Source organism: Hakea prostrata, chromosome 9, assembly GCF_041222555.1.
Source record: "Hakea prostrata isolate BN-2017 chromosome 9, UWA_Hpros_2, whole genome shotgun sequence".
NCBI lineage: Eukaryota > Viridiplantae > Streptophyta > Magnoliopsida > Proteales > Proteaceae > Hakea > Hakea prostrata.
This window is the reverse complement of record NC_142608.1, coordinates 56,655,820-56,675,810: the sequence shown is the minus strand read 5'-3', so window position 1 is coordinate 56,675,810 and position 19,991 is coordinate 56,655,820. Positions and strand designations below refer to the sequence as shown.

General features: G+C 36.9%; 1 protein-coding gene across 2 annotated transcripts; it reads right to left on the bottom strand.

Annotated features, from left to right (window-relative positions):
• Positions 1-5,636: 5,636 nt before the first annotated feature.
• On the bottom strand, positions 5,637-9,538 carry LOC149005654 (putative WRKY transcription factor 14). 2 transcript variants are annotated; one of them, XM_089168348.1, is made up of 4 exons: positions 9,406-9,538; positions 8,547-8,859; positions 7,674-7,814; positions 5,637-7,141 (listed from the first exon to the last, which is right to left on the bottom strand). In XM_089168348.1, the coding sequence occupies exons 1-4, from the start codon at positions 9,407-9,409 to the stop codon at positions 6,568-6,570; spliced, it is 1,032 nt and encodes a 343-aa protein (XP_089024474.1). In that variant the 5' UTR covers positions 9,410-9,538; the 3' UTR covers positions 5,637-6,567. The 2 variants fall into 2 exon arrangements, with proteins under 2 accessions (XP_089024474.1, XP_089024473.1); XM_089168347.1 differs by having other exon boundaries at positions 5,638-7,141; positions 8,547-9,538.
• Positions 9,539-19,991: the final 10,453 nt, after the last annotated feature.

The window sequence follows — 19,991 nt, the reverse complement described above, 5'->3', positions numbered from 1 at the left end:
AAGAAAAAAAAAAGAACTAAGGGATGGGCCGACCCCAATAAACCCTCAGAAACCTGGTTGTGACAACCACAGAGCCAAAAAAACATAATGGATATGATAAACATAACCACCACCACCGCCTGCGGAGACACATCACAAAGGCAGACACCGACGCAGACATAACCACGCCCCAAGGGCTTACATACCACACGCCTCAAAGGCGAAAACTGAGCACACCACAAGGGCTGACAAACCACACACCCAAGGGCTTACATTCCACATGCCTCATTGGCAAAGACAGAACACGCCATAAGGGCAAACAAACCACACGCCCCAAGGGCTTACATACCACACGCCACAAGGGCCACAACAACGCATGCCACAAAGGCGCCAACTCAGTTGTTAAGGCAAAAAGCACCCGATCTTGTCTCCGAACTCCCATCTTGAAATTGCAACCCAAAATACCACCAACAGCAGAATACGATCCGAAAAAAACTCCAAAACCGCAGAAAACTCGCCCAAGACTTGCATCAACCATCCTGTCTGCTTTCTTTTCTTTTATTTATTATTATTATTACTTTTATACTCTGAAGCTTTGAATCAAATGAGTGAAAAGAAGTCTACAAAGAATAACATGAAAACCAAGAATCAGTCACGGGAGAGAGGGAGATGGAGAAGACAGAAACAGGGAAAACAGAGAAAGAGAGAGTCGGAGAGAGCAAAAAAACAGAGAAAGAGAGAGTCGGAGAGAATAGAAAAATAGAGAAAGAGAGAGTCGGAGAGAGGGAGGGGAGCAGCAGTGAAAAAAACAAACAAAAAAAAATAGGGTTCGGATTGAACAAAAACCAGAGAAAGAGAGAATCAGAGAGAGGGAACGGAGCAGCAATGAACAAAAGAAAAAACCTAGAAAAAACAGAGAGGCGGAGAGAGGGAGAGGAGGCCAGGAGGGGAAGAGAGATGAGATGAAAGGAGGAGTCTCTCCACCTCAAAATGTTGCGGCGGCGGACGGAGGCTTCAGGTCGCTAGGGTTTTTCGAGTGGAGGAGGTATGTCTCTCGCGGTGCTTTGCCATAGATTGAATGCCAAGAGAACGGGTTATTGCTACCCCCTTCATAAACCCCATAAACTCTGCCACTTGGCTGGACGTCATGCCACTTAATATTTAAAATAGGCATAATAGAGAATGAGAATTGATACCAAAAAGAGCCTAAGTATGAACATTACAATTTTCACAAGAAACTTTTCTTCTGGTAAGATTATGAGAAGCTCAATTTTGTTGTTGTTGTTGTTGTTGTTTTTTGAAATTGTTAGCTTTTTACGATGGGAATGGGTACTAATACATATATCGCAAGAAGACTTGAACCTAGGAACTTTTCAATAAGAAGTGTTAGTATTACCAATTGAACTATCCTCTCATGAGAAGCCCAATTACTTTTTATTTTTCCGGGTAGAAATTGCACAGCCCTACTGATCCAAGAAAAAGTCAGATGCACATCCAGTTGTAGGTGTCAACAGTATAGTCTTGGATGGTTTCTGGTTGGGCTTTGAGAGTTTGACCCGAATGTTAAAACCAATGTTCGATATATCTGTTTATGTCGCCGTGTCAGTGGCTGGTGACACCACCGACACGGCGATGTTTCGCAATACTTCGGGCGATTTTCTGCCGGTGGTTTTATACTTTTATTTCTGTCGGGGATTTTAGGTTTCATTGCTGAATCGAAGAGGGTTAAAGGGGTTGAAGATGCAGTGGGCTGGTGGTAGGTTGCTGAATCGAAGAGGGTTAAAGGGGTTGAAGATGCAGTGGGGCTGGTGGTAGGTTGCTGAATCGAAGAGGATTAAAGGGGTTGAAGATGCAGTGGGGCTGGTGGTATAGGTTGCTGAATCGAAGAGGGTTAAAGGGGTTGAAGATGCAGTGGGGCTGGTGGTAAGTTGCAGTAGTGGTGAAGGCGGCTGTAGTGATGGTTGCAGCGGTGGTGATAGGTTGCAGCGGTGGTGATGGTTGCAACGATTGCTTACAGGTTTCTTTAAATTTTCTCCCTTTCTCTTTCAAACCACAATCTTCACGCCTTCACCTGAAACGAGAGAGAGACACCGGCCGGAAATCTGCAACGCAAAGGGCTCTGCTTCACTTGAAACTAAAGAGAAAAAAATCTGAAAATAGATATCGCCGGTGAAGAAGAACAGCAACGGTGAAGTTAGGGAAGGTGAGCCGGCGGCGACAGTTCGGTTTTGGCCGATATTTCGCCGGTTCGACGATTTCCGGCGACTTTTCGACGATTTTCCGACGATTTTCTGTCAATGTCGTGTCGAAGTTGGGTTTCATGTCGCCTTTCAGCGACATGCCGATTTATCGCGATATTTCGCCGATAAATCGGCGACATAATGTACCATGGTTAAAACCAAACACATCAACAAAATTTCAGTTTGGGTTGGGCTTCAAGTTGGGTTCGGTTTGAACTAACTGTTTGAATTTGGGTCAGATCCATTTTGAGACTGTTTACCATCAACCCATTATCAAACAGTTTCAACCTTTTTCAAATTAAAAAAATAACGGGTAAATCAATCTTGCCTCTTGGGCAAAAACCAAAATAAAACCCACCTCTTTAATCTTTGGTTATAATAGGTTGGATTTTTAAATGGTTTGGTTCAGTTTGTGGTTTAGTCTATTCGGGCTGGACTAATCGACCACTATCCCAAAACCGACCGATTTTTCAATCACCAACTGTACCCCATGCATTTAGCCTCGAGTGGACCCGTTTGATCTTAACTGGCTGATGCAGATCGACTGTAATGGTTGGACTCCAAAATGGACACCCTACACATCCTATGTGTTTGCTTATTGTTTCAGAAAAGATGCATATGTGCAAACATACACATGTCTGATCGGGTTGAATTCTCACCCGGGTTATCAACCGGTTAAATGGTCGGGACTTAGCCCGATCAATTGTGATTAATATGAAACACTTCATTCACCCTAAAACAAAGAAGGTAATGTCAACATAAATGGAAGGTCTACCTTAGAGACAACTGGGCGGGCCAGTGATAGGGATCATGTCGGTTCTAAGTAAAATAACCCAACATACTACTTAACAAGGACTTAATCCTTAAGTAAGGACACGAACATCTTCTAATTAATCCTTGAACAACACTCGCTCGAGACCTTAATCTGATCCCCGACTGACTTAGCCATCGGAGGCGGTTGTCAGGCATCTAACTTCTCTTACAGCTCTTATCTTCTTCTTAGTCAGAAGACTCAGACCTCAATCGGAAGTCAATTCACTAAAGTTGGGACCAGGGCCAGATCTGAGACGCAATACTCATACTAAACAATCCTTCTCTTTTTCACCCAAAAAGTAAAACCTTACTTTTCACACATTTAATTTGCACCTCAAAAGGAAGTGGGAGAAAAAGGTCTTGGATCGGTTTGGATCAATGCATTACTACAAGCGACACGTTTCTTTATCAGTGAACACTAGGATTCTAGCTGATTGGGAGTTCAGATGTTTAGCTAACCAAACAGTGCTGCAAAAATTTTCAATGTCTTCGGTTACTTTCTATGAAAGCTGGCTAAAGAAGGATTTTCCCCAGCAATGTTTGGTTGCATTAAGAAAGATGAAAGAGAAGTAAGGGATTTCCTCATAATGTTTTCCACTTCTTTCCTGGGAAGGGATTACATTTCAATGAGTAGCAAGTAGCAACAACCACAAGTTCTGAATTTTTCTTCAAACAAATTTCAAGTTCATTCCAGGAAAGGAATCAAACTGAGCATTTAAAGTAACTATTGAAACTGTTGAATGTAATCAACTGAGCCAAGATTAAGATGAGCAGTGCTGCTTTGCAGGTCACATTCACTTACATATAAATGCCTTATTGACTCAAAAATGTCTAGAAGACTGTTCCTAGATTGAACTAAAACAGAAGCAGAAGAATCTAATTTACCATGTCAACATCTTTGGATGTAATTATCACCATATCATCTACTACCTTGTCATTAAAGAGCTTTTTCAGCAACTAGTTGACCTTATTCAGGAACCTTTCGGTGAAATCATCATCTGTAGTATTTAGCTTTTTGACCAAAATTCAAGTAATGATCTTGCAAGTTCATGCATTAAAGCTTAGAAGATAAGAACACCCAGAAAAATCATATTGGTTAGTGTTCAGCCGGCCATTTCAAAGAGAGAAGACCAAATGCTCCAAGACCATTTCCACATTGTGCATGTCAGTTTAACTTCATTCTTTCATTCTTTTTAGAATCATGATGATCCACTACAGTTGATTCCATACACTAAAATGCTCAAAAATTCCTTCAAACATATAATCATCTTTATCAATCAATCAAATAAGAAAAAACCCATTCAAGAGAACTTTATACTGTTCCTTTTAGTTCGAGTGGTAGGAGAAATAATGAGAGTTGGCTGGGTTCATGATTTGACAGAAACATTTTTCTTGAAATAATTGCATAAGAACGAAGCAAAGTTAAGATGAAAAGCATTAGTGGCTACAAATGAAAATGGAGCCTTCATTGAGGTTTACCGGTAGAATTCTAGGAGATGAAATATTTGCACAAGAAGCTACATTTGATGTGATTTTGTCATAATTAAAAACAAAGAGAGTGATTTTTCAACCCTTGCAATCAAGTTTACTCTTTATTCCCTAACTGAAGCTAATATTGATGGGTGTTCTTTATGGAACCTAGCTGTGTTTCTCCAAGTAGTATCTTCAGAAATTCAAAAAGCTCTCCTCAAATCTGTTTCTTAAATTTATCTGGACATCATCAAACAACTTTTTTTGACTGATTCAGTATTTTCACCCCTTGTTGCTGATGGTGATGCAGCAGAAAGTATGGTTCGAATATGCTTTTAACAATGCAAATCAATTAAGTAGTGGTGTTGGGGATAATAGTAGACTCTGCTTAGAAGTTAGAATAATGTATGGGTTCAACTATTCCAAGAAAGCCACTGAGAGGCTCCAAATCTTTGATGGAAAACTTAGGACCCGTTTGATAACCCACCAAGTGATTCTACTTCTGGGAACACTAGAAACCCTTCTGAGTGTTTCTAGAAACAGATTTTTTTTTGGTGATAAAATTTGCTTATGGAAGCAAAAACAAGAGCAGCAGAATATTTAGCAGATCTTGTTTAGAATGTCAAATTCCATAAATAGCACTCTTCAAAATTATTTCACGTATGCTAAGCTTATGCCTAGCTTTTGCTTCAAGAAACATTTATTATTGTGTCAAAACTGTTCCCCCAAGAAGAATTTTTTTTATAAATTTCATTTTATCTTTTCACCGGTTACTTATTTCTCAAAGCAAGAAAAACCAGAAACTGTTCTTGGATCATCAGACGGCCCTTAGTAAGAAGAAATGTGAACCCTAAACTAGAATTAATTCAAATAGAAGACTAATAATAAATATCAGCCTGCTATAGGAGTCATTAATGGACCAGTACTACTCTAGTGGGTTGATGTAAAGAAAGTATAACCACAACCTTACAAAACCGATCATGTTCTTGCATAAGACACCCCAAGAACCAACCATATATAATTCTTCATAAAACTCACAGCTAGCACAGTGGATTCTACATGGTTAGTTCCCAGAGGTTCTTGAATGTCCTTGTACATAAACATGATTGGAGGCTAAACCCGTAGGCACTGGAGTCCTTTTATTACTATATCCAGCAGATAATTGCTAACTCTTCCATGCAATATGGAGTTTCTTACACTGACATGCAAGTACATAAAAATTAAGCAAGTGACGCTTTGCAAGTTCAAACGGTCTAAACAAAGTGCTATAGGATTAATGAATAGGTAATGAAGCTTTTCTTCTTTCATTTGAAACCATGAAGTAGCTAGTAGCTAACAGATGAATTAAGGAAGTATAATAAGGTTGAATTATAATGTATTATCTTCATAAACAATCTGTAATAGCTAATGCAATTCAAATAAACCTCAAGCCTATACAATTTGGGTGAAAGGGCATTCAAGACAAGAACCGAAAGATGGGGAACAGATTACCTTGTATTCGTTACATATCTCTCCTTTTCACATCAAAAGGCTGATAAGATAAGTCAAGCTTTTTCTTTCTTCCTACCCACATCTCTTTGCTTTTCTCTCTTGTCATCTTTCCCTTCATTCATTTGTTTTTTTCTCAAGATTATGGTAATTCCAGAATGGAGTTTCCAAAAAAATGAAAAAAGCTTGAATGATTTTCTCCACTTTGAAAGATAAGAGAATGGAAAGAAGAGAAAAGAGTCCCATCTTACATCAATACAGGACTTTTCAGTCATGTCTGAGACATGTACTTGTTTTTAACTATTGAGGCTTCTGTTCCTCTACTTTCTGTCCCATCTACTGGTATTCCAAAGAATGTGGGTATCAAGCCTATGTTCAAAATCAATCAACACTCTATACTCTTTTTCCTCATCTGCAGACTGTAGTTCTGGTAAATAACAACAAATACAATAGTAGAGTAGTTCTCTCATATCAAATGATACTGGATTTTCTCAATAGTCAAGAGTGTAATTAAAGTTGTGGTAGTGGCCTAGTTTTGTTTCTTTTTGCCATAAGACTCACCTACATTATGTAATTATCAGGTGTTCCCTGTCCAATCAAAGAGACTGAAGGCATCTAAGGCTTTGTTATCTCTTTCTTCATCCATTTTCTCTCCATTGAATCCTTGAGAAAGCAAGAGGTTTAGAGGGTCTGGTTCCAATTCGGCCAAGTCTGCGAAGAAACTATCAGATTGATCAGAATCTGGAGGTGCCGGCCGATAACTCTGAGGCAAATCTTGATTGAATTCATGACTGTCATCCATTTCTATTGCTTTATCTGACTCAATCATCACTTCCTCCTTAACAGCTGTAGAAGGTGCTGATCTCCCGGGAACAGTGGATGGTAGTGGTACAATATCACTATTGGTTTCCTTATGTTCTTCCTTCAAAAGTGTGGGTTTTGTGGGTTGTGAAGATGGTATGCTCTTTGAAGCTGTGTTGTTCTTTGCAGGTTGAGATCTGGATGAGCCAGCAAGAGCATTTCTTTGGGTTGGCCATGGGTGATTGTGTTCAGAGGTGTAGGTAATGACCAACATGTTAGGATCAGATCTACACCTCTCCACTTGTTTCCTTGCTGAGCAACCTTTAGAGCTGCTGCATCTATAATATCCCCTGGAAGATTTAAAAATGACACATCAACGAAAAAAGAATCCAAAATTTGAAGCTTGAATCTAATCTAACACAAATGTAACTTCATTTATATGATCTATTACCAGTTAAACTCATCATGATAACCGAAACGTTGATTTGTGGGGGTATTGGACTCAAGGTTTAAATTATCCCACGATACAATATAATACCATTTGATACATATCAATATTGGATACAACCTATATGATACATATCAATACATCTTTCTAGTAGATGGTACTAAAATATATTGGCTGGTACAATATATAATACTCAATACAAAACGATACATCTCTTAAAATTACTTGACCGATATATACTCGATACTTTAAACCTTGATTGAACTAATAGATTGAGGGACTCTAGCTGCCGATGTGGGACTAAATTCCCAACATCCCGTATGTGTGCCTATCCATGCTACAGACACGTGGGTGCAATGTAAGTTTATTTTAATTTTGTAAGAAATTTTTGAGTTCTACCAAATTTCTTCTCAACCTAACAGATTTGAAATTACCTTGGATAAGGAGAACCTTTGATGGGTTTCTGGCCATATTTTCTCCATGCCCAGTGATCTGACGGCACTACTTCTCCACTTGGCCTACTGTTTGCGGCTGCTGGTGCTGGAATGCAAATCACCTTCTTTGCTTGGCTCTTTCTGAAAAACAAAAGCAAGGCTATCGGTGTTGGTTTTTTATATATAATCAAAGAATTCAAACAAGAAGTTAAGAAGACTCCCCCCTTAATTAATTTAATAGTCTTAAATCTTTTATTTTTTGAGATTCCTGACAATTCAATCAGAATGGTAATATCCAGAAAAGGGTAAACAAAAAGAGAAAAAGAAAATTTTGAAATCTTTTAGTGGGAAAAAGGTGCTTTAGTTCTAGGTCATAAAGATAAAAAGTGTAAATTATGTTAAGTCCCGTATCGGTGACATGAGATTGATCCATTTAGTCAGGTTGGCAACTTCAAACAATCAAAAGGTGAGCTTGGCAACAAAAGTTTCAGATAATTATATAAAAAAAAGACCCCATGAAAAATATGTTTTTGGTGGTAAAGTTGACAGAAAAGGACCTCATCTTTAAATCTGAGAGCTTTGATAATTCTGCCATCACTTCAGAAAAGATGTGATTAGTGTTAATCTTCTCCAACACAATCAAGATCTTAATTAGATCATCACCATGGTTTGGGCATAACCAAAGGGAAAATAAACACAATATAGCAATTGTTACTAAGATGGTAATTAAGGGTTTTGCATTATTATTAAACATGGCAGGCTGATTTCTTGCTTAGATTTTAGTACAGCATATAAAATTGATAATCATTCATAATGATCATAGGAAACTAATTCTGCAAATCAAAATTTCAATCTGTAAAAATTAATCCTTACCTTCTCTTGATACCGGGATTCCTTGGCGAGGGGATCTGCATCCCTCCATTCTCTATGGAGCAACCAGTGGAGCTGTTAACCCTAAGTATATCATTAGCTGCAACTAAGGAAGAAGACTTAACTCCTCTTGGTGAAGCTGCGGCCATGGTAGACATGTCATGGGCTGAAACCGGCATAGCTGTGTTAGGTGAGATCTGAAGCATCCTTGAGAAGATATTACAAGGCCTCATCTCTTCTTCCAAAATCTTCTGAGAAAGAAGATTACCAGTAACATTGCTACTACTACTCTCTTGTATATTCATCTGAACCAAACCTGTATTAGAATTCGAGGTATCAAAGCCTGGTATTCCAAGTTCTTGAAGCAAAGAATCGTTTGAATTAGAGAAAGGATCTCCAAAATCATCGGTGCGGCTGCTGGTCAAGGACTGAAAAATTGTGGGTTCTGAAGGGAATTGCCAATCTGAAACTGGGTTGTTTGTACTACTTCCAGAACTGCTACCACCTGCTCGAACTATATCTGCCAAATCGCCTTGATAATTCTCCATCCTTTGTAGAGATAAACTACACATATTTATATACACAGAACTGCAAGTAAAACAAATCTGATCTATTCATCGGAGTCTGGTTTTGATCAGTTTCGAACCCAACAAAAGAAAAAGTACATGAAATTATATTCTGGCTCTGGATTTGTTTTTGCTAGAAATCAAACTTGGGATGATGGGTCTTGCTGGGGAAACCCAAAAAGCAATTAGATTGAGAAGGCTGAAACTGATTGTTCTCAAAAACAAAGGAAAGTTTCTCTTTTCTCAGAAACGTGTGTGTGTGTGAGAGAGAGAGAGAGAGAGAGGTGTTTTCTTACTCATATAATCTTCCAACGCTGACTTTTGATCATTTCTCTCTTCTTCATACGCCAAAGAGAGAGAGAGAGAGATCTGTGGAGTATTAAGTTGGGTGGGTTTATCATCTAGACATCTAGCAACAAAAGGGTCAAAATCTCTCATCAAATGTTAGGTTGCTTTTTAAAATTTTTAAAAAATTCGTTAATTTAAGTATCCTTTCCATTACAGAAGACCTTTCAAAAAAGTCATTTTTAAGTAGTTGCTGAGAAATATAGAAAAGAAAAGGAGGCGGCAAGTAGCCGCATTTCTCGGTTGGAACGTCTGGAAAACGAGGTAGCCATTTCATTTCATGGTAACTTGCTCTAACGGATTCTATTTCTCTTGAAATAAAAAAAACTACACCTTCTTAGAGAGTTTCTTCTACTTCTCATTTTCTCAAGAAATAATTCAATACTGTAACAGTTTTATACAGCTTCAATTTTATTAGTTTTTCTATTAGAAAATCTTAATATTTTATTTTTACTCTCCAACAAATTCTATCCCCCCACCCCGCTCTTATCAGTTTATATTAATTCTCTAGTCCTTTATATGGAGTTCAGAGCCTTTCTCCCTTCATTTGCTTTTGAGCTCAAGCAAAACTAATACTTTAATACATTCAGCATCACTGTTTGTAATTCTTCTTTACTTATAATTGAGAGTTTTGGATTAGGACATTGAACCTTTAGAAGGGAAAAAATGTAAAAAAGACAACTCAGATGTTCATTGAAAGTTTGGATTCTTTATCTGTTAGAGTAGAAACCTGTGTTCCCCTTACACCTCTCTACTATATATTAGAATGGGCTCATCTCTTGATTATGATAAATGAATTAGAAGAGCCCCTTAATGCACCCCTTCTTTAAAGGATAAAAAATGTGAAGAAAACAAATACTAGATCCATGAAAATAATACAAAAATACCAATGATTATTTTTTAGAACAATACAAAAGTCAATGTAAGCTGATGATTTCCCTTACCATATCACAGGCCTTGCACTCGTGGGGTGGAGCCTTTTCAACCATTTCACAATTCCCTGTGGTACCCACCAATTCAATGTGGATGTTGAGCAATTTTCTGAGTGTTCTGATGTTAGCTTTTGACTGAAGGGACTCCAACAGGTTCAAAATGATTAGGATAATTAACTATGTAGTTTGAAGCATCTGGGCTTACCTAAACACAAGCATGCATTTAAGTATGGAAATTAGCTTTTAGAGTTGTAGTTATGCTCTTAGCATTCAAAAGTCTAGTTATGGATTTTGTGGGCTGTTAAGGTATGAAAAAGGAGATTATGATTAGATTAAGGTAATTAACAGTAGTTTTTATGATTGTCGGAATGAGCAAAGACAGAAAGATTTGTTCCAAAGTCTAAATAAACAGGATATGAGGGCTTTTGTGTAAAACCTATGTGTGAACATACTAAGGTCTTTCCGCAATTTTGGGCTTAAAAGCAGTGTTTCTTTCGGAGGATTGAGTGTGAAAAATGCAAGATGACTAGAAGCTTTAGATCATCTGAGTCAAGATAGTGAAACCCAAGAGGTATTAACCTTTATCCCTTAAAAGGTTGTTGGTGTTTAGGAGTAATTTACATGGAAGAAGTGTTTTCTGGGAATATTTTATTGGGGAAGGGAACAGTTTTCTTGGCTTTCCTTATAATTTAATAGGAACGAAAGTGGGGGTTTGGGTGTGGGGTAGGGACAGGTGGGGCTTTGCTTAGCATTTTCTGTGATTATTGAATTTTCAATGTTCCAATGATCATTGGGTTAATCACCCACCTCTTCTCTCTTTGATGGGACCTTTTAAGAATCTTAATTCCATTACACTTCTCTCTCTCCCTCTCTCTCTCTCCTTCAAGACTCTGGTTTAGACATACATCACAAGTCCATTGCTGATCTACCACCATTTCCTTAGTTCACCTTTGTCCATTGACATCTCTCTTTGGTTTAGAGTTACATCACAAGTCCATTGGTGATCTACCACCATTTCCTTAGTTCACCTTTGTCTACTGACATCTCTCTCTCTCTCTCTCTCTTCCTTCAAGGTAAGATAATGACAATTACAATTATGAAGAAGGGGGATCTATGATCTTCTGTCCACACAAATTAATGCCCATATGATGTTATGAATAATATATGAGAGATGGAATTAATGCTGGACATGACTAGTGGTCTAATTTAAACCATCAAGCTGGTCTTATTAGTCTTCATTCTCTTACTTTAAGAACTTGACTCATATGAACCAGTGCTAATACGTTTATTATAAACCACTAGGGTTAGAGTGGTCCGACCCTTTGAACCCAAGTGTTTAATTAGTAAATTAAACCATTGATTAATGGCTTATTCTAAAGATCACTTCTCCACGTTCCTGCATGACAAGCCACCCAATGTCTTCACTAGAGAACAAAATTTGCACTGGGATTCTCTCTGTGTGTTTCCCATAACTTGTTTAAGTTCCCCAAGAATCAGAAGCATCCTTCCATGTGATGAAGACCCAGAATTAGTTAACTATTATGTTAGCTTGTCATGACCCATCAACACCTTCTCATGCCAACTCCCTATGGCTGACTATTGGGTTTTCATTTCATTAATCAAATCTTTGTGCTTAAAAGTCATGTTTAACGCCCTTAGTTCTTGCCTTGTAACACTAATTTATTGATTATCACGTACGCAATCAATTATGTAAGCATTTCATACTAAAATACGTCACGTTTACCAGTAAACTCTCCAGTATTCCTAATCATGGTCATCCATAAACCTTACGTGGATGGCTGTGATTCATTTGTCATCTTTCATTATCATAAACCCTAAAAATCACATTCTTGATGCCCTAACACAAGAACTAAGCTAACCCTCTCCAATTAATCATGACCACCAAAGCAAGAGCCAAGTAAAATCTGGGCTTGGTTTCGCTAAACCTTAAAATTGCACTTGACATCAAAATATGCAGTAGAACTCTTCACTATTCCCAGTCATGGCCATTCAAAGGTCTTACGTAGATGGCTATGATTCATTTGTCACCTTCATGATCATAAACCCTAAAATCACATTCTTGATATCCTAGCACAAGAACTAAGCTAACCCTCTCAATTAATCATCACCAGAGCAAGAGCCTAGCAATCTCTAGGCTGAGTTGTAATTAAACCCTAAAACTGCATTTGATATTAAAATACGATTGTGAATCAGTAGAACTTGTCAACATTCCCAATCATGGTCATTCGGAAATCTTACATAGATGGCTATGATTCATTTATCATCTTTCATGATTATAAGTCCTAAAAATTATCAACAACCAATGAAGGGTTGGTAGAATAGTTAGGAAACTGACTTCTCAGAGGAAAGGCCATAAGTTAAACTTTGCTGGCAGCATATGTAATATTCTCATTCCTAATTTCTCTATATATGAAAGCGCCTTTGTACCGAATAAAAGTCCTAAAATCACATTCTTCATGTCCTAACACAAAAACTAAGCTAACCTGCGCGCAAGCGGGGCCACCCCGGGGAGGCGGGCGCACGGCGGCATTAAATATATATATAAACTCCCTGAGGAAGTAATCATGGGGGCGGCAGGCCCGGATGAACCTCATCCAAAAAAAAAAAAAAAAAAAAAAAAACTAAGCTAACCCTCTCAAATTACAAGAGCCCAATAACCTCTAGGCTTAGTTGTGGTAAACCCTAAAATTGCATGCATGGACTTAATGTGCTGGAAACTTCCCCAACCAATTCAAACCCTAATTTGCTGAAGGTGAGCACCTCGATAACATGAGACCTGTTATGCAATGGAATATATAATATCTTGGGAAACCCACAAAATTAAAGCTTCTCCCTTTCTTTCTTCATCTTTGTATTTGATTTCATTAAATGTATGGATGAAAATTAGCCTCGAATTGTGTGGCACGTGGCCTTTTTTCATGTGATCTAATTTTTCTTTGCTTCAAATGAGAAGAACTTAAAAGCTTTGTCCTTTAATTAGGGGGATTTATTTAGAGATCCCATGCCCCTTTATTTGCATTCCAAGTCCAAAAACCAGGGTCTTTCTTACACACCTGTTTACAATTCTTTCTTGTTTGTCACTAAAACTTAGGGCAGATCACCAAAGACCAAAACTTCAAATGTTAGGAATGATGAGCCTTTATTTTATGTTCTGATGGCACATGCTTAAGATGGATTTGATATATTTGAATTGGTTTTATTTGATTTTGTAGTCAGTAGATTTAACACTAAAGTTGTGTTTGGTATGTATTCAATCAATGCATTCTAAGTGTGCAAAATGCATTATTTGGTATGATTTATATTTCAGTAATTTTGGTTTGACTTCATGAAATAATTAACAAATAGATTTTTTAATCAAGAAATTTAAAATATTTTGATGGTATCAGTATGAAATATTTTGTGACTGCAAAAATCCATTTGCTTGTTCGAAGAATATATGTATCATTATATTATATATATGCAAGCTTTAGAGATTATTGTTAAAGAAATTCAATCATACAATGCAATATTAGTTAATACATATTAATCTTTAGAGGGCATGCATTGCATTAGTAGTATAATGCTAGATACAAGATAATATGTCTCTTAAAATTACCTAACCAATATAATACTTGATATCAAAACTTTAGACTTTGCTAGAAATTCCAATTGTTGTATTGTCACTTAAATAAATTAGTTTTGACTTTTCCCTTTTAGGTTTGCATACATGAATTAATTAATGGCACGAGAAGAATATTATTGGCTTTACAGGTTTATTAAACATGAAGAATTGGGGACCCTAGATCCACTACCAAAGAGTGACCAGAATTTTCACTCAAAAAAATTTCTAAACCAGATATTTTCTCCTCACCCTTGAAAACTTAGTCAAGCATATTGGGCTGGTAAAGGCCCAAAAGAAAGCCCATGAGAATTAGTAAGTCTCCAAACTCATCACAAGTATTTTCTTTCCTTTGCCCCAAGAAAAACATGATAACGAGTGAATCCACTGTCGAACGCATGTACAAGCAGAATTCAAGGAGGTATTTTTTACTAGGCCCTCTGGTGGGGCTCTCTGACGAGGCCAGTACTTGCGCTGGCAGTGCATAGGGCTAATGCTTGCATAGGTCGCACTCGATAAAAAATCGGAACATTGTATAGCGTGGGGCGCTAGATCGTCGTTATTACATCTCCTCTTTTTTTTTTTTTTAAAAAATATGAAGTAATTTTTTACGTTGTCTACCGACCATTGTGCCATGGTTCATCCCTAGTACCAACATAATTTTTTTCCTTTCCCACTCTCTATGTTTTGAAAAAAATTTCAGAGCAATAGATTGATTTCTATTTTGGCAAGCTAACTCAAAACACTAAGAAGAAGCAATAACCTCGTGAACTATGTTATGTCCTCTTAATATATCTGTGCATCTTCGTATCAATCAGAATGTTTCGTTGGTTTATTTTATAATATGATCAATTTCTTTTAGATTAAAGCTTGATATGTGGTGAGAATCACTAAAAGGTCTACGTTTTTTTTAAATTTATCGTGTTATTTGATTTGACACATGACAATTGACTCTAAACAACAATAAATATTTCTATTACATAGTGGTGGCCATGTCTATTGTCGTTGAAGCTTAGTGATTACCTTCTGGAAACCATTATTTAATCATGATTTAATTTTCAATCTAATTAAACATAGCCATGTATCAAAATTTGTTTATCTAAATTAGATGGAAGAGTCAACTGATCATTGTCATTATCAAAGAGCAGGTGGGAGAAAGCCTTCTAATGATGAGTTGTGAACTCGAGATGGATTGCTAAACATGACAAATGACCTAGCTACTACTTAATTTAAAAGAATCACATATATAATATTAAAAAATAAAATTAATGGCCAATTTCTTTCAATTAGAAAAAAAGAAGAAAAAAAAATTAGTGGCCAATTAAGGTATACTATTAGGCCTAGTCCACTCCGATCCTATACTGTTAGAGTCAAGGTCTAAGCAGGTTAGGTATTTAAGATCATAATTAGGGTTTTGAAAAGCTTAGCATTAGTGCCTCCCTAACTGAAGTCTTGAAGAGCCAGCCTAACTTGGCTGACTGGCTTTTTTTTTTCCTTTTAATTATACCATCTTTTCCATTCCCCCTAAAAAATATCTCATTTGAAAATGAAATTTTCATTAGGAAATGTAGTTCTCCCCGTCTATTCATCTATAAGTCACTTTCAAGTTTCACTTTCATTCTTCACAATAGATTTCAACCACAAGCGATGAGGCATAGATTGCATCCACAAATTTACTAGAAAATATATTACATCATCCACAAGTTACAACCTTCAATGAATAGGACATAGAGGGTCACATGATGAACCGGTGAAGGTTATTTGAATGGTCTTGCTTTGTTTGGCAATTCACAATCTCATTATGTCACGTCGAATGATGATGTTAGGATCCTTATTGTTCATAACATGTATTAGATTAGTCACATGTCAAATTATATATTTTATTCTACCAAACGATATGTTAAACAATGATATGTATCATTTAAGGCAACAATTAACATAGTAGAAGAACAAATCCAAAACTCCAGAATATACAAGTCTAAGGATTACTATGTTGGTTGGAACATAATGTATATTACATTTGGTATATAAATTTTTTTTCTCAACTATATTATCATATGCAAAGTATTCATTAATTACAGCTGAATATATTTGCAGCATTCCACCCAAAAAGAAAGAATATTCGGAACATCATAAGTAGCTCTAAAGTCAATTAATAATTATAACATCTGATAACAAATTTTTTTTTTTTTTTTTTTTTGGGTGGAGACAAAAAGTTTGGAATAATAACAATCATCAATGAGTTGTATCAGTCCTGTGTAATATTTTAATTCAATGGAACTCATGGATTCGCCCTAGCGAATAATAACAATCATTAATGAGTTGTATCAGTCCTGTGTAATATTTTAATCCAATGGAACTCATGGATTCACCCTAGCCCTTGGTTTGAATATCACACGTGGCTGAATCCTGCAACTCCTCAGACACTCATTGGAAGAACCCCTCTGAGGAGAGGATCCAAACTCAAAGGAAACAAAAACATGTATTGCAAGATAACATAGATTTATTATGATCCATACACCAATACGACATGCCAAGAATACACTCAAAACGAAGGTGGACTTGTGCAAGACATATGATTCAGTTCAATGGAGCTTCCTCTTCACTTTGCTCTTTTGAATATTCACCTCAAGGGCATCCATTGTGTCTCTTAGTTTATCATACGACCTTCATTTGTTGTTGCAGTTGATGGGGTCTGTTATCCTTTTCTCTTTGCAAATAGTGGCTTGTGTCAAGGATGCCCTATGTCTCATCTCCTCTTCAATCTAGTGATCCAAGTTCTCACTAACTCACCTAATGTTGCAACTGCTAGTGTTAGATTTTCTTACCACCCTATGTGCACAAGCCCAGGTGTAATGTCAGCCTGCTTTGGAAATGACCTTCCAATTTTTGAGGAGGCCTTCGCATCGACTGCTCTTGCACTCCATGGCCTTTTTCAGGAGTTCTCAACTTAGTCAGGTTTGGTGATAGATCAAAACAAATCCACTATTATTTTTAATGCCCACCTCGAATGTGTAGGATTGTTTTCAAGTTGTTCTTGGTTTCACTATTAGGAATCTCCCTATTAAATACTTGGGCACTCCATTGACTTCCAAAAGGTTGTCTTTGACTTGTTAGGGAATAGCAATGTTAGCTATTCTGTTTTAACTATGTATACATGTCTCTATGTATTTCATCTTCTATAAATATAAGACCGAAGTTCCAACTGTTAATGTTTCTTGGTTTTTGTGTTTCCTCATTTCTTGTGCTTTTTTGATCTACTTTTCTTGAAGCTTCCTTACGGTTTTGTTTTCTTGTTTCTTGAGATTTTTCTACAATGGCGATAGAGTCTCCCTCTTTTGAAGTTCAATCTGATGATTCAGCGTCTCCCTCACTTTCCTTCTCGAATATCCACCATTATCTTACTGTGAAGCTTTCAACTTCAAACTATCTTGTTTGGCACTCTCAATTTCAGCCGCTTTTGTGTGTTTCTAGTTTGATCAGACTTGTTGATGGATCTACTCCATGTCCTCCTCCTTTTCTTGAATCATCTTCCTCTTCGTCAATGGCTAACCTGGTGTTTTTCGCCTGAAAACAGAAGGATCAAGTCCTATTGTCTTGGATCTTGTCATCTCTTACTAAATCTGTTCACACACAGGTTGTTGGATTACCAACTTCTTTTGCTAGTTGGAATGCTTTATCTGCGTCTTTTGCCTCCTCTTCTAAGGCGAGGATCATGCAACTTTGATTACAATTATAAAATGTCAAGAAAGGAGTAGATTCTATGGAAAAATTTTTGTTTCGTGTTAAACAAATTTTGGATGCCCGAGCTCTTGTGTCTCAGCAATATTGAACATATAATTTCTAACTTCAAAACATCAAATACAAAATAACTGACAATAAAAGGAAAATACAATTTAGTGCCAAGAGTGGATCCATCCTGTAAGCTGAGTAGTACTATGCATGTAACATCCTCTCCTCCAACCAACGAACATAGACATCCCATGACATTTTATGCCTATAGTTGTCAAGGTAATCGACAACTGTAAATTTATAAGTCTGATCATCAACATGTCTAAGATAACCATTCTGAAGGAATACGCAATTGGGATAGGAAAGTCCTGATGGAGGGGTTATTTGTCGTGGTATTTGGGGAAACATGAAAGAAACAAACAAATTGAGAATTTGAAAGCTCCAAAACTTGTAGGAAAAAGTTCTAGGTTTTCATGAAATTTCTCAAGTTTCCACAAAATTTCCTAGGTTTCTACGAAATTTCCCATGTTTCCCACGAAACTTGGGGAATTTTTTTTCTCATGAACCAGATGGTCCAACTAGGTTGAACCAAGTTTCGACAGGTTTCGATGAAACTTCGACTGTTTCGATCAAAATTTGGAATTTTTTTCCGGTCCCCTAGTTTTTCATTTCGAGGTTCCCAAAATGGAAAATTTTGGTGGAAATTTATTAAGTTTTGACGGAATTTTGTTCTATGGTGGAGGGCACTTTAGACAGATATGTTATTCATTGCAAACTATGGGTATCCTATGTGGGCTTTAGGAAGCTAGAACTTGCAACTTTCCTTCCATTCAGATCAGATCAAATTCTATGGTCACTGTTCAATTGGATCATGGTGAAATTCCCACTCCCTACAACACACTTTGGCTGATTGAGGATATTATAGATGTGTGTGGGCTTGATGGCTTTAATATTACCCATCATTTTGATCAAACAAATTAATGTGCAAACTTTAGGGTTGTTAGGCAATGCTCCAAAATCCATGTTTCGGAACTTATTTCCGATTTTGGGTACAGAAACACATGAAATCTTGTTTAGTAAAGTGTTCCCAAAATTGAGTGCTGGTTCAACAAAATGGGTAGGGCCAAGCATGAACTGGGTATTTTGACACACATTTGCCTATGCCCAAGAAACTCCAAATTGAAACTTCTCAAGCATGGGCACACTTTTGGTGTAAAATACGGGAAACAGAGGGGTGGAAATTGCGCAAAAGATGCAGATGAGGAGCATCAAAGTCATTTCACATTCCAAAATATCAAAAGCCCTAAAACAAATTCCAAACTTCACACTCTTGGTTGACAATCACCTCTTTCTCATATCTCTCACTCTGCACTCTTATCTCTCTCACTCTTGCTCTCCCCCCTCAAGGATCTACTAAATCAAGGTATGCCGCAATGATTTTGGGTCTCTATTTTCTGTTGTACGTTTATTTTTGGTATGATCTAATATGCTTTTAGGGTGTGGCTGTTAGTGTTGGTTTTGGGGTGTGATGTCGGTGTTCGTTGTTCTTATTTCTCATTATTGTTATGCATCTAGTCGTACTTCACTTTTGATATGTGATTTCTTTAATTTGTACTCTCTTTTTTATGATAAAAGAGACGAGGCTTAAAAACATTGACATGTGGGAGTTTGTGACTCCATACAGACAAGATTACTATTCAGATGCTACCTTAGCTATACTATCAAATTTCTTCTGGAACATGTGGTAGATTGAAGCCTATAGTAGTTAACATGTTTTGTTGCCTCTGCAACTATAGTCAAAATATTAATGAGATTAACAGGCCAAGGTTTCTTAGGTTTAGGTAAAAAGCCAAAATGCTGGGCCTATTGCACCAAATAGTCTTGATTTGTAATCTCAATTGTGTTGCTTTATTCAATGATATTAGATTTCTTTAACTTCTACAGGAGATACAAAACCGAGCATATTAGATTTCTTTAATTTCTACCGGAGATACAAAACCGAGCACTAGGGTTAGTTTGTTGTTTTGAAGGTGAGTTTAGTAGTTTTTTTAAAATATTACTACGGAAATGTAATTTTTCTTTTCTTTTAAATGTCTTTTGTTTATACTACATTCATAAGTTTGTCGATTTGGATTATAGACTATCTCATGAACTTGATTTGAAAGGAAATTGATAATGTATATTGAAGCAGACCCACTAATCTGTCTAATTGGGGGGCTTTTTCCCCCTTTTTTTTTTTTTTTTTTTTTTTTTT